Source organism: Rhinolophus ferrumequinum, chromosome 12 (assembly GCF_004115265.2).
Source record: "Rhinolophus ferrumequinum isolate MPI-CBG mRhiFer1 chromosome 12, mRhiFer1_v1.p, whole genome shotgun sequence".
Taxonomy (NCBI): Eukaryota; Metazoa; Chordata; class Mammalia; order Chiroptera; family Rhinolophidae; genus Rhinolophus; species Rhinolophus ferrumequinum.
The window spans coordinates 48,695,429-48,709,091 of NC_046295.1; the positions used below are offsets into that span (position 1 = coordinate 48,695,429).

The following is a 13,663-nucleotide window of genomic DNA, read 5'->3' on the forward strand; positions in this document are numbered from 1 at the left end:
TGGGACGGGGGACAGAGAGGGGGCCCCTACAGGGTCAGCCAATTTCCACCTCTTGCCCGGGAGGTGGAGGGGAGTTACAAGGTGATCACTTTCTAAAAACTTGCGGTTTTCTGAATCTGTGTTTTACTTCATTATAGAACTAAAAGAAAATTCTGGATGCATACTGAATGAACACACAGTTGAATTCCTTCCAACTTTAGGTGGGAAATCTTTCTAACTATGTCTCAATATCCAGAGGCAATAAAAGACAGGACATAAAAATTTTTGAAACTTCTGCATGACAAAATACACCACAGGCAAAACCAGGACAAACTGGGGGAAAGTATCTGCAACTTAACATCACAGATAAAAAGCAATCTCGCTGGCACATAAAGAGCTCTTAAAAACTGAGAGAGAAAACCCCAAGCATCTGATAGAAAAACAAATTTTTAAAAAGGAAACCGTAAGTTCACAGTGACATAAGCATATATGAGTACGTGTGTGAGTGTATGCGTGTGTTGGAGGGAAGCTAAGTGAACGGCAGCTAATACATGTGACGGGTGACAGGATTAGAAAAGTCACCATTAGACAAGGGTTTTCAGTGGGTGGTCAAGTCCACCCCATTTCAGAGCACCCCCTCTATGGGGATGGAACGCGCAATGCGATGGTGTGGTTAACACTGCCATGTGATGCAGCTGAAAGTTGTTAAGAGTGGATCCTAAGAGTTCTCATCACAAGGAAAAAATGTATTTTTGTATCTCTGTGAGATGACAGGTGTTAACTAAATTTATTGTGGTAATCATTTCACGATATATGGAAGTCAAATTATGCTATTCAATCTAAACTTGTACAGTGCTGTATGTCAATTATATCTCAATAAAAGTGGGAAAAAATGCATCCCCGTCTAGATGATGTATTAATTACAAAGGGAAAATGGACTTTTGCAAGGGAGAGACCTGCTCGGTACCACCTTAACCAAGCCATCAACCTGCCATTACGTGCCTCCTGGAGTGAAGCAGGAGGAACATAACTGCAGTGACAAAAATGTCCAACCTGAATCAAATCACAAGAAAATAAGACAAATTCAGAATCTGATCCGTCCTACTGGCCTGGACTCTTCAAAAATTCAAAATAATAATAATACAAAGTACTGCCATTAAAGAGCTGCCTGGAAGCTCTGTGCACACTGTTAGGTATTTTTGATTGGTGCTGCAGAGTGATCAAGTGGTGACCTGGCCACTTTGCTGGGAAATCCCTGTCACTGAAGGCAAATCCTCCAACCGATTTTGGCCTGAGGGCTTGAGCCTGACTGAACATTCAGACCTCATCATCTCAGGTGCCTCAGCCCTGCACCTCCCTCCACTGCCCCTATGTTCAAAGGCTTCTAAAGAAAAGAAAGTCTCCTTCAAATGGATGATCACTTACAATATTAGGGTTGGGATTTGTTCTATAGTCACCCCAAACATGAAGGACCACAAACTGTTCATTACAACTGCTGCCAGAATGCGGTGACCCCACCACTCCCACCATAGCTATTACCGTTTACATTTCTGTCATTCCCTGCAAGGGCTGCCTGCTTGTCTGTTTCAGATTCGGCTTCATTTTCATCCATGCTGTAATCATCATCTCCTTCCAGCTTTTGCTGGTTTCTCCCTGTAAATTAGCACAGACACATAAGACATAAGCTACATCATTTCTTTCTCCGAGACGGGGGTTATCCCAAGCATGGTTTCAGTCAGATCTTTTTGCAGCCTCTCAGGAAATGACAGGGATTCATGTGCTTGCTTCCAGCACACATGGCATGTAGGATTTCTCTCTGTTCACTTCAACTCTGAATCTATATAAGATGGGGTAAGTGGCTAGTTACACTAAAATCCCTGATTTTTTAAAAAGAGACAAACAACTCAAGGTTACAGGAAGTCACCACTGTTTTTGGAAACAACAGGTTTCTAGTTAATGACGGCACCTCCTCAGAATGTGTCATGGCTCCAAAAGAAGGAAATGCAGTGCTATTGTGAACCAAAAGGTAAAAACTTCCATCATACACACAGAAAGATCATTCATCACTACAGTCACCCCTGAAGAGAAGAGCAAACAGAAAAGATCAGGACAAAATGCATGCAACAGACATTTTCACGGGGTTTAATGTAAACACCTTGTATATGTATATAGGTAAACAAAATCTTATTTTTTTAAAGCATGCCTGGAAAAGTCAGCTCTAGTTATATTTCTCTGCACTCATCGCTTGAAGTGGAAATGAAGCACAGGCCTGTGTGCCCCGTAGCTTTGTTCTATGGAGTAGATCGTTACAACTGTACCGAGCACGAGGTGTATCCCGCACGCCCTGCAGAATCATCGGCCCTAGGCCCTCAGCAGCTGTTACACTTTGTGACCAGGTCTAAAACCTGAGCACCACCAGCTCAGCCACCAAGTTTCCTTTTTTTTTTTTTTAATTATTGAACTGAGGACAGATTCCTCAGAAAAAGAAATTTGAGTGAAAATTATATTTAAATGGAAGCAGGGTAACTTCTGCAAATATAGTCCCCAACTTCTGTTACTGGCTGACCCGGAACAGGTGTCTTCCTAAGTGCTCCTGGCTTGGCCAGGAATGCAAGTTTTCACATCTTTAAGACACCAAAATACATCCCAAAATATTCTGTTCATCTCAGTTTCCCACACTTTCCTTTAAAAAAGAGAAAAGTCAACCAAAGCAGAGAGCTGGGAGTCATATGTCCATTTTCCACAACACTCAACTACGCATGAAGGCCCATGTATCCAATCCTTCCTTCCTCAGTGTGTGAGGACATGGACAAACATGGACAAACAAGGCCTGTGGTCTGCCTGCCAGGAGGCCCACGTTTACCCGATGCTAAGCACCCATCAAGGTCCCGCTCGACTCTCTCTGAATATGATTTCTGAAACGTCCAAGTGCTGGTGAGTGCACTGCTCTTTCCTCCTGCGTCCTACTTGATAATGGATACCGAACAAACAAAACGAACCACCAGCCGGTGAACTGCTGTTTGGTAAACTTCGGGGGACCTTTCCCGCGTCAGGAAGGAGACTGCGGGAAAGCCGCAGCGCAGAGCCTCTCACCCACCTTCCTCGTCAGCATCCTGCTCCTCCTCCTGCCCATCCCGGATGACGAGCTGGTCCCGCTCAGGGTCCTCTGCCTCCTGATTTTCCTGGCTCATCAACAGGGCGGCTGGTACCTGTGGGGTTCGGCCAAGGTCTCCAGCACCCCCCAGGCCTCTTTCGCTCGCTTGTCTGTCTTCTTCCACAGCCAGCTTTGGGTCTGGTTCAGGGGGCAGCCCCAGCCTGTCCCTTCGGAGCTCCTCCTCACTGATGACCTGAATGTCATTGGTTTCCTCTGTGCACGGAACAGAATTAGCTGTGACCTCACTAGCATTTAATCTCGTTACAACAAAAACAAAACCCTTGTACCACTCAACTCCCAGAGCCTTCCCCAGGACTGCAGATGGGGTGGGCTGTGATGGGTGGGGCAGCTGGGTGGTTTATTTTGTGACCTCAGCAGAAGACTCCAGTCCTCTCTATGCCTGCAGCTCATCTCAGAACCACAAGGAAGAGAAAAGTGGTTTAGGAAAAAAAACTAAGTTATCGCAATTATAGCAACAACCTGCAAGTGTGGGAGAGGGTACTGAAAGGTTATCTGATCATCATCTCTGCTTAAGACAAGAACATGGGAGCCAACGACCACTGCCGAGGACTCAGCCCTCTCCTGTTAAGCCCACAGTCCCACCGATGTTCTGAACAGAGTCGCAGCTTGGACCTTTCTTTACGCAGCTACCAAAGAACAACGCAATTAACGTATAGGGATGAGACAAATAAGACAGAAAAAGCCCTGCAGGCCCAGTTCCAGGTGCCCGGAGCCTCACCTGCCTCCTCAGCCCCGTTACTGAGCTCACCAACTGCCTCCAGCAACACACTCTGCCCTCAGAATATTTATACAGACTAGAGGGCATGAACTGCCACTGCATTTTTTTTTCATTTCAATGGGGCTCTGAAGAGGGTTTAAACATGCAATTACCAAGCTTCACTTACCTTTCTCACCCTGTCTCTTCAAATCCACAGCCGCCTCAGAACTGGGGGCTGGTGTCTGGGGCTCACCGTTACTGGGCATGTTTTCTTTTGCTTTCGGCACCTCTGCCCGGGCCAGGCCTGCGTCCTGCGACCTTGGCTGAGGCTCACTGGGAGCCTGGAGCTGCAACAGGAGCACAAGATGGCCAGAGTGACCAGAAACCTCACAACCCTGAGGAATGCAATGGACCACTACATCCTTCTGACAAATGAGGACACTGAAACCCTGAGAAATGCCATGATCTACCCCAATTGTGCCCTATCACCTGGAATAAATCAAAAGATCTGAGGTTGCGTCAAGATGTCCCAGAAAGGACTTTCAGTAGTGGATTAACAAGCAGGCAGAGATGAACAAGGAAAAAGAAGACTTGAACCAATGAGGCTGAACAGACATCAACAGAACACTCACCCCAACAAAAGCAAAAGACACATGTTCTCAAGTATACGTTGAATATTCTCTAAGACAGACAGATGCTGGGCCACAAAATAAGCCTCAACAGATTTAAAATGAATGAAATTATACAAAATATGTTTTCCAATCACAATGGAATGAAATTACTAATCAATAGGAGAATGAAAATTCACAAATATGTGGAAATTAGGCAACACACTTCTACAATAACCAATGGGTCAAAGAAATCACAAGGCAAATAAGAAAGGAAAACTGAAACAAAAAGTACAACATACCAAACTAGTGGGAGGCAGCTAAGGCAGGGTTCAGAGGGAAATTAAGGAAAACAAAGATCTCAAATGAGTAATGTAATCTTCCACCTTATGATCCTGGAAAAAGAAGAGCAAACTGAACCTAAATCAAGGAAGGACATCATAAAGATTAGAGAAGGAATTAATGAAATATGGAATAAAAAACAATAGAGAAAAATCAATGAAACCGAGTTAGTTCTTTAAAAGATGAATAAAATTGATAAAACTCTAGCCAGATTAACTGAGAAAAAAGAGTAGACTCAAACTACTAATATCAAAAATGAAAAGAACAGTACCAACCTTACACAAATAAAAATGTATTATTATTTATAAAGGAATACTATAAACTATTTGCCAACAAGTTTGATAACTCAGATGAAACAGACAAGTTCCTAAAACGACACAAACTACCAAAAGTGACTCAAGAAGGAGAAAATCTGAGTACATTTATAACAAGAAATTGAATTAGTAATTTAAAAATTTCTCCTTTGAAAAACCCAGGTCCAGATGGCTTCAGTAGTGAATTCTACCAAACATTTAAAGTAGAATCAATACCAAATCTTCAAAAACTCTTCCAGAAAACAGAAAAAGAAACACTCCCCAACTCATTCTATGAAGCCAATATTACCGATACCAAAGCCAAAGATATTACAAGAAAAATAAAACTACAGACCCATCTCTGATGAATACAGACACTGAAATTCTCAACAAAATACTAGCAAATCAAATCTCGTAACACATAAAAGGGTTTTATACACCATGACCAACTGGAATTTATTCCAGGAATGGAAGGTTAAACATCCAAAAAATCAATGTAATACCATATCAATAGCATGAAGGACAAAAAAGGACCATCTCAACAGATGCAGAAAAAGAATGACAAAGTCCAACACCTCTTGATAAAAAAAAAAAAAAAAAAAAAAACCCTCAACAAATTAAGAATAGAAAGGAACTTCCTCAACTTGGTAAAGTCTATCTATGAAAAACAGACAGTTAACATCAAACTTAATGGTGAAAGATTTCATGCTTTCATCCTATGATCAAAGACAAGGATTTCTGCTCTTTCCACTTCTGTTTAACATTGTACTGGAGATTCTAGCCAGGGCAATTATGCAAGAAAAAGAAATAAAAGGCATCAGATTGGAAAGGAAAATGTGAAACCATCTATTTTTAGATGTCATAACATTATATGTAGAAAATACAAAGGAATCACACAAAAAAAATCAGAACTAATAAACAAGTTCAGCAAAGTTGCAATATACAAGAGCAATATTTAAAAATGAACTGTATTTCTATATACTCACAGTGAACAATTTGAAAATAAAGTTAAGAAAACTATAACAGCGTAAGAAATACTTACAAATAAATTGAACAAAAGAGCGCAAGACTTCTGAAAACTGCAAAACATTGTTGAAAGAAATTTTTTAAAGACTTCAGTGGAGAGACATCCCACATTTATAGAACAGAAGACTTAATGTTGTTAAGACGGCAATACCGTGTTTCCTCGAAAATAAGACCTAACCGCAAAATAAGCCCTAGCATGATTTTTCAGAATAACATCCTCTGAACATAAGCCCTAATACGTCTTTTGGAGCAAAAATTAATATAAGACCCAGTCTCATTTTTAAGGAAATACGGTACTTCCAAACTGATCTAAAGATTCAATGTAATCTCTCTCAAAATTTCACCTGGATTTGCTGAAGAAATTGGCAAGTGGATCCTAAAATTCATATGGAAAGTCAACTGGCTCAGCATAGCCAAAATGATCTTGAAAAAGAACAAAGTTGGAAGACTTACACTTCCTGATTTCAAAGCTTACTATGGAGCTGCAGTAATCCAGACTATGTGGTACGACATAAAGACAGACAAACAGATCAATGGAACAGAACTGAGAGGCCGGAAATAAACCCTCACATTTACAGTAAACTGATTTTTGACAAGGATGCCAAGACAATTCAGTGGAGAAAAAAATAGTTGTTTTTGTCTTTTTTCCCCAGAGAATAGTGCTAAGACAACTGGATATCCACATACAAAAAGAATGTAGATGGACCCCCACACCATATACAAAAACAGAATTAATTCAAAATGGTTCATAGCTCTTACTAAATGTAAGAGCTAAGAACTATAAAACTCTTACAAGAAAATATGGGAATAAATCTTCATGGCCTTGGATTAGGCAAAGCCTTTTAAAATATAACACCAAAAGAATAAGCGAGAAAAGAAAATATAGATAAAATGGACTTCATCGAAATTAAAAATTTTTGTATTTCCGTGAATACCATCAAGAAAGTGAAGAAAAAAAATCTCACAGAATGAGAAAAAAATTTTTGCAAATGATGTATCTAATATATATATATATATATATAAAATATATATATATATGAATGGATATATAAAGAACTTACAACTCAATAATAACTCAATTTAAAAATGGGCAAAGGATCCAAATAGACATTTCTCAAAAAAACACATAAATATATACAAATGGTCAATAAAGCATACGAAAAGATGCTCACCATCATTAGTTATGATGGAAATGCAAATCTAAAGCACATGATACCACTTCACACCCACTAGGATGGCTAGAATGAAAAAAAGCAGGTAACAATAAGATTTGGCAAGGATATGGAAAAACTGGAACCCTCATAAACTGCTGGTGAGAATGTAAAAGAATTGGATCACTTTTTGAAAAATGTCTGGCAGTTTCTTAATACATTAAATATAGAGTTATATGACCCAGCAATTCCACTCCGAGTATACACTTAAGAGAAATGAAACCTTAGGTCCACACAAAAATGCATACATAAACGTCCATAGCAGCATTATTCATAATAGCCAAAAACCAGATATAACCCAAATGCCTATGAAGTGGCAAAAGAATAAACAAAATTTGGTATAGCCATGCAATGGAATATTATACAGTCATAAAAAGGAATGAAGCATTCATACATGCACACAACATGGATAAGCATTATGCTAAGTGAAAGAAGCCAGAAACACGAAGCCACACATTGTCTGGTTTGATAAGGCAAATAACTAGAGATAGAAAATAGGTTAGTGGTTGTCTAGAGCTCCGGGGGTTGGCAGTAAATGGGGAGTGAGCTAAAGGGTATGGGGTTTCTTTGGGGTAATGAAAATGTTGTAAAATTCATTGTGATGATAGTTGCACAACTTGTGAACGTACTAAAAATCAGTGAATAGTAAATATTACATGGGTAATTATATGGTATATAAATTATGTCTCGATAAAGCTGCAATATTTAAAAACAGAACCGAAGATCTCCCAGAAGGCTTTGAGCAGCAGTTTCACAGGCTGCGCTTTACACAGTACGGGCTCTGATCGGCTCCACCACAGGCCAGGTGCCGCGACCTTGACCATAGTATTTAACCATTTTTGTGGGCCCCACTCTCAAAACAGGAAGACGACAGCAACCCTCTCCCAGGGTGCCTGTGCTTTAAATGAAGTGATCCCAATAAAGCCCTGAGCACAAGAACGAGGGCCGGGGGCCAACACACCCCGTCAGACACAGCATCCGGGGACCAAGCTGTCTCAGGGAACCAAACCCACAAGGGAGAGCAGAGGGAGTAAACCAGACAGCAGCCAGGGAACAAAATGTCTGCATAAGGGGTAGGAATACCTTCGGGAACCCTACGCAGAAAAACCAGAATTACCTGCTGGCCTTGGTCTCTTTTTTCACTTAGGTCTCTGGAAACTACAGCTTCGTTTCCCTTTTTGGTGACTTCTTCTATCCGCTCCTCACACTGCTCCTTCACCTCTTTCATCTGATTGATGCACTGGCTCCTTTGGTGAAAGAAGGAAAGGAAAAGACAAATGTCTACAGATGTGTCTATATACCAAGCATGTTCCTGCTATGACCAAAATCCACTTCAATAAGAGAGACACGGCTCATCTTTTTCCTGCACCAGGCACTTTATCTGAAGAGGACACGTGAGGCAAGACAACATGTATATTTCCAACTATTAAATGACAAGGAAACTAGTTGACTGAGCTTACTAGAAATATGTCACATCGTTCTAAAGCAGATGAATTTTATTGGTTAGAAAAAACCAATTTTTTAAAATATAGTCTTTGGCATAAATTTTTAAAATTCGCTTTTTGTCCCCGGCTACTGGCAAAGAACTCCTACAATCCTTGGAATTTCCTGAGTAAAAGGAGTGTCTTCTGTTACTCATAATTAGGGCTGTGGACCATACGTGAGTTTATGCTAATGCGCTGAGTCACTGGGAGGAGCCTGTACAGCCTTAGGATGGGGCTGGTGGCCAGAACCAACCACTTTATTAGAGGGCTGGAACTTTCAGCGCACCCCCACTCTCCAGGGAGCTGGGAGGGACTGGAGATGGAGTTCAATCATGTGACCAATGACTTCATCCATCATGCCCACATAATAAAACCTCAGATAAAAACCCTGGACCATGAAGCTTGGCCAAGTTTGTAGTTGGTGAACAAATCTATGTACCAGAAAGGTGACCCAACTCCAACATAAGCTCCTGCCTTCCTCCCCACCCCCACTCCAGACCTTGCCTTATGAGGCTCTACCATTTAGCTGTTTCTGAGTTGTATCTTTTATAATAAAACTATAATTGTAAGTATAGAACTTTCCTAAGTTCTGCGAGTTATTCTATAGAATTAGAGAAAACTGAGGGGGTTGTGGGAAGCCCTGAATTTGTAGCTAGCCAGGCAAAAAAGTACATGTGCCTTGGAGACACCCAGAACTTGTGGCTGGCGTCTGAGGTGGGGGCAGTCTTGTGGGACTGAGCCTCTTAATCTGTGGGGTGTGTGTTAAATCTGGGCAGAGTCAAAACTGAATTAAATTTCTACTTCCAGGAAGATGGACTAGATGTATTTTTCCCTATTCCTCCCACTAAGCACAACTAAAAACTCTGGACATTATATTTAAAACCAACATAAGAAGTCTCTGAAGGAGGAGAGAAGATGGCAAACCAGCTATGGACCTCGGACCTGAAGAACACAGTGGTGTCACTGGAGGGGATGTGGGAAGCCAGCATTTCCACTCCCACCCGACAGTAATGAGGTCCCGTCCCTCCCCCATGAGGATGTCAGTGAAGAGTCAAGGCTTTCACCACTGTCCAGAGGTTTCAATCAAAAATCACTCATCATGGGGCAGGGGGGGTTATCACTTTGTGAGGGGTGTAAATGTCTATTACATTGTTTTGTACACCTGAAACTAATTAAAAAAGAAAAAAAGATTAAAAAAAAAATTACTCATCCCAAGACCCAGGAAGATCTCAAATTGAATGAAGAGAGGCAATCAACAGATACCAACACTGACATGAGAGAGAAGTTAAAATGATCTGACAAAGATTTTAAAGCAGCCAACAGAAAAATACTTCAATGAGGAATTACAACTGGTTGAAGCCAATGAAAAAATAAAGCCAAGAAACAGAAGCTATAAGAGAAACCAAATGAAAATTTTATAACTGAAAAATGCAATAACCAAAATAAAAAAACCCCAGTGGAGGAAAGCATCAGTGAACTGGAAGATAAACAATAGATATTATCCTATCTAAACAGAGAAAAAAACAGACCGAGGGAATAAAAAAATAAAAAGAACATGGCTTCAGGGACCTGTGTGACTCTAACTAAAGACCTAAGATTCATGACATCAGAATCTGGGAAGGAGATTTCCCAGCACGACCTTCCTAACTAATCATTTTTATGCCCATCCCCAAGCTATTACTCTTAATCACTTACCTCCATGACTATATGATACCATCTGTCTTGCTCAGATCACTCTGAGTCCCCAGATTCTCTTTCTTTTCTAGAACACGTCCTAATCTCCCTTCTCTACTCCCCATTCTTTAGGACTCAATTCTAAATGGCCTTTCCTAAGGAGTCCTGTGGGTAATGGGTGAGCATTCATGAAAATGATCTAGTTTCATCAAGAAACAGTATTTAAAGGCACAGTATTTTTGAAAACTGGATGAGTTACCATTAGGTTTGGCGGGGTGAAACAGAAAGGCCAAAAGGTAGCAGTTTACTTTTTCCTCACCTAAAGGAAGTCTGGATGTAGGCAATTCAGGGCCAGTATGGCAGCTCTGAGTCATCAAAAATCCAGGCTTCTCTTTCTGTTTCAATATCCTGGCACTGGTTTCTATCCTCATGATTACCTCATGATCCAAGATGGCTGATAATGTCGGCCACCTTGTGACGGAGGAGGTTGAAACCAGAAGCCAGACTGGAGGTTTCCTGCTACTGTGCAGTGCTCTCTCTACCACACGGCCGCCTGTCGGCGTGGCATGCATTTCAGAGCCAAGTGTAAGTGAACGCAACCGCTAATCTTGTAATACACCCTTCAGTTCAAAGGGCTTACTGGGTCTCAACGTACCACACACACAGAGGGGCATCAGTACTGCAGAAATAACGAAAGACAGAGTTCTTGACCTTGCACAGCCTACAGATCAAGAGGAAGAAGACTTGGTGAAAAATTCATTTACATAAAATTCTCACAAACATGCAAGCCACTGGTAGCAGACTAGTGTCCAGTAGCTTAACCACAGGAAACCAAAAGAAAGACGTCTGTATACTGGAAGACCTAGACGTGACCAATTCATTGCTATGTATCTCACAGAAGCTCAGAATTAGCAAAGGAGCAGGTGCACTTCCTGCACCTTTAAACCTACAAAAAGAGAAGTAGTGTTTTCACCTGCTCTCAGCTCTGCCAAAACCAAGTCAAAGAGCCTCTATCTCTCCGCACTGCAGATTAAGGTCAGCTTTCCACAGTCCCGCTTGACAGCAATAAGGGGAACAACCTCAGACGCAGCTCAAATTCCAAGACACAGGTCATACAGATTGTGACAGTGTTTGACTTCCTGAAGGCCTCAGGCTGGCTTTTCCTTACATCTACATGATAAATGCTCAGGCATTAACTGGAGCTAAAATGTACAGACCTGTAGGACTTGGCCACCAGAGATTATTCTAACTGGTGCAACTGATGGTCAGAAGACTGACCGAATGTGCTCAGTACGGGACTCTATCAAGGTGGGTGACCCAATCATCCAGGTCGCTGACGTCAGAGTATTACGATTACATTCCAGTAGCAGCATTCACCAGCTCCACTTCCTCACGGTGTGGAGATGAGATGGCCAGCAACTCATCTCATACCCCGACTCGAAGAGATCTGAGGAGAGACTGCAAGGCTGTGTTTGGATCAAGTACAGTGATCGCTTAGTGATGTCTGCCACAGGGGTAGGAGTAAGAAGTGGGAATACGTGCTGACTCTTAGTACACCTGTGCTTTACAGAATTTTAAGTTACATTAAGTTTTAAAGTACGTTAAGTAAGTCATTTCCTACTAAGGAGAACTGCTTTCTTATTTATCTTATGAGTCCACTGGCTAACACTTTTCCATGGCTTTCTAAAGCAATGCTGACACTTGAAAAAATAAAATGCACTATTTCTGAAGGCCCTGACTCCTGAAAAGGGCCTGGACCTTTCCCACAGAGCCCCGTAGGCTCTCAAATGGGAAGGGCGAGTGGAGATTATGCTGGAACCCAGAAACTGCCCTCGGCCTAGAACTGGTCAGCCACCTGAGTGCATGCTTGATGCAGACACACTTACAGGTCGTAGGAGAACTTCCTCTCCAGGTTGGTCTGGTTCTTTTGAAACTGGAGGACATCCTGCTGCAGCTTGCCATAATTCTTCTGCAGGGCCTTTAACTGGTCTAAGCCAAGAGGAGGACAGGAAATCAGACAGGTCACTGGCATGGCCACACTGATCCCCGGTGAACCCTTCAGTCACAGTGGAAAGGGGAGCAGACCACACAGAGAGGCTCACCCATTACTGCCCCCACTGCTGCTTCAGAAAGTCCCAAAGGAAAAACAACCCTGACTGCCAAACTGACGCACCGAAGCAAAGAAATTGAATTAAATTGGGCTGGATAGTTTTTACAGGTTTTAAGAATATCTGAATTCAGGGTGACAGGTGAACCAATTAAAAGAGATTATATACATTCTCTCTATATAAATAAATAAATAAATAAATAAATAAATAAATAAATAAATATAAAATAGGGGACATATATATTGTCTGTATGTGTGTATGTGTGTATGTGTGTGCGTGTATCTTAACATAAAAAATGAGAGTCTGATTCTTCAGCACAGAGCAGCATGTAAAGTATTTAGTAACAATTGTAAAGAAAAAGGTCTTTAAAGATTTATAGTTAGGCAAAAGGAATAAATTAAAGATTCGTCAATCACTCATAATTCATCATTAGGTTAGAATCAGAGACCTCAGGGAAAGACAAGAGGGAAGGTGGCTTTTTCCTAAAAGGCCCAATGAATTAATAATAATAATTATTGGACTGGTAATAAAGGACGGGAGTGGAACTCACCTTGCAGGGTTCTGATGAGCCTTTCGCTTGTGGTGATATTATTCACTAAAACTGCCTGCAAGGAAGATAAACACAGAATGAAACCACCACAACCAAACAACTCAGAAGACCTCTGCTAAGATTCAAATGTGGGGAAAAAAGGAAGGGAACGCGCCCACGCCCTGGAATACCAGATGTCTACAGCCTCAAAAGGAACATGCATGTTGAAAGATCTGCTTTCCAAACACCAGCCCATAACCCAGGAAGGGGTAAGCAGATCCTCCGGCTCTATTGCAACTCCAGGACACGCTCCCCCTCTGTGAACGGCCCCACTCAGCATGCCTGGCTGAATCAGCACCTCTGGCCTTTCTCTGGGGGTGGCCGGGTATAGTCATATCCTCAATCAGAAGTCAAACTGAATTCCAGGCTGGCTACGGGAGCAAAGAGAAGGGATCCTGGTAAACGAGCACACCGATTCATTTTAACCTCTGGCCTCTTCCTTCAGTCCAGAGTCTACAAACGAGCAGGGTGGAGGGC

General features: G+C 41.7%; 1 protein-coding gene across 1 annotated transcript in view; it reads right to left on the reverse strand.

Moving 5' to 3' along the window:
* The window catches only part of GOLM1 (golgi membrane protein 1), a 41,309-nt gene that overhangs the window by 2,978 nt on the left and 24,668 nt on the right, over window positions 1–13,663 (reverse strand). Inside the window, exons 4-9 of the mRNA XM_033123365.1 lie at window positions 13,148–13,202; window positions 12,376–12,478; window positions 8,449–8,578; window positions 4,039–4,198; window positions 3,077–3,346; window positions 1,519–1,632 (exon numbers count right to left, since the gene is read on the reverse strand). Coding sequence (XP_032979256.1) covers window positions 1,519–1,632; window positions 3,077–3,346; window positions 4,039–4,198; window positions 8,449–8,578; window positions 12,376–12,478; window positions 13,148–13,202 — 832 coding nt within the window. The remainder of the gene's footprint in view (window positions 1–1,518; window positions 1,633–3,076; window positions 3,347–4,038; window positions 4,199–8,448; window positions 8,579–12,375; window positions 12,479–13,147; window positions 13,203–13,663) is intronic.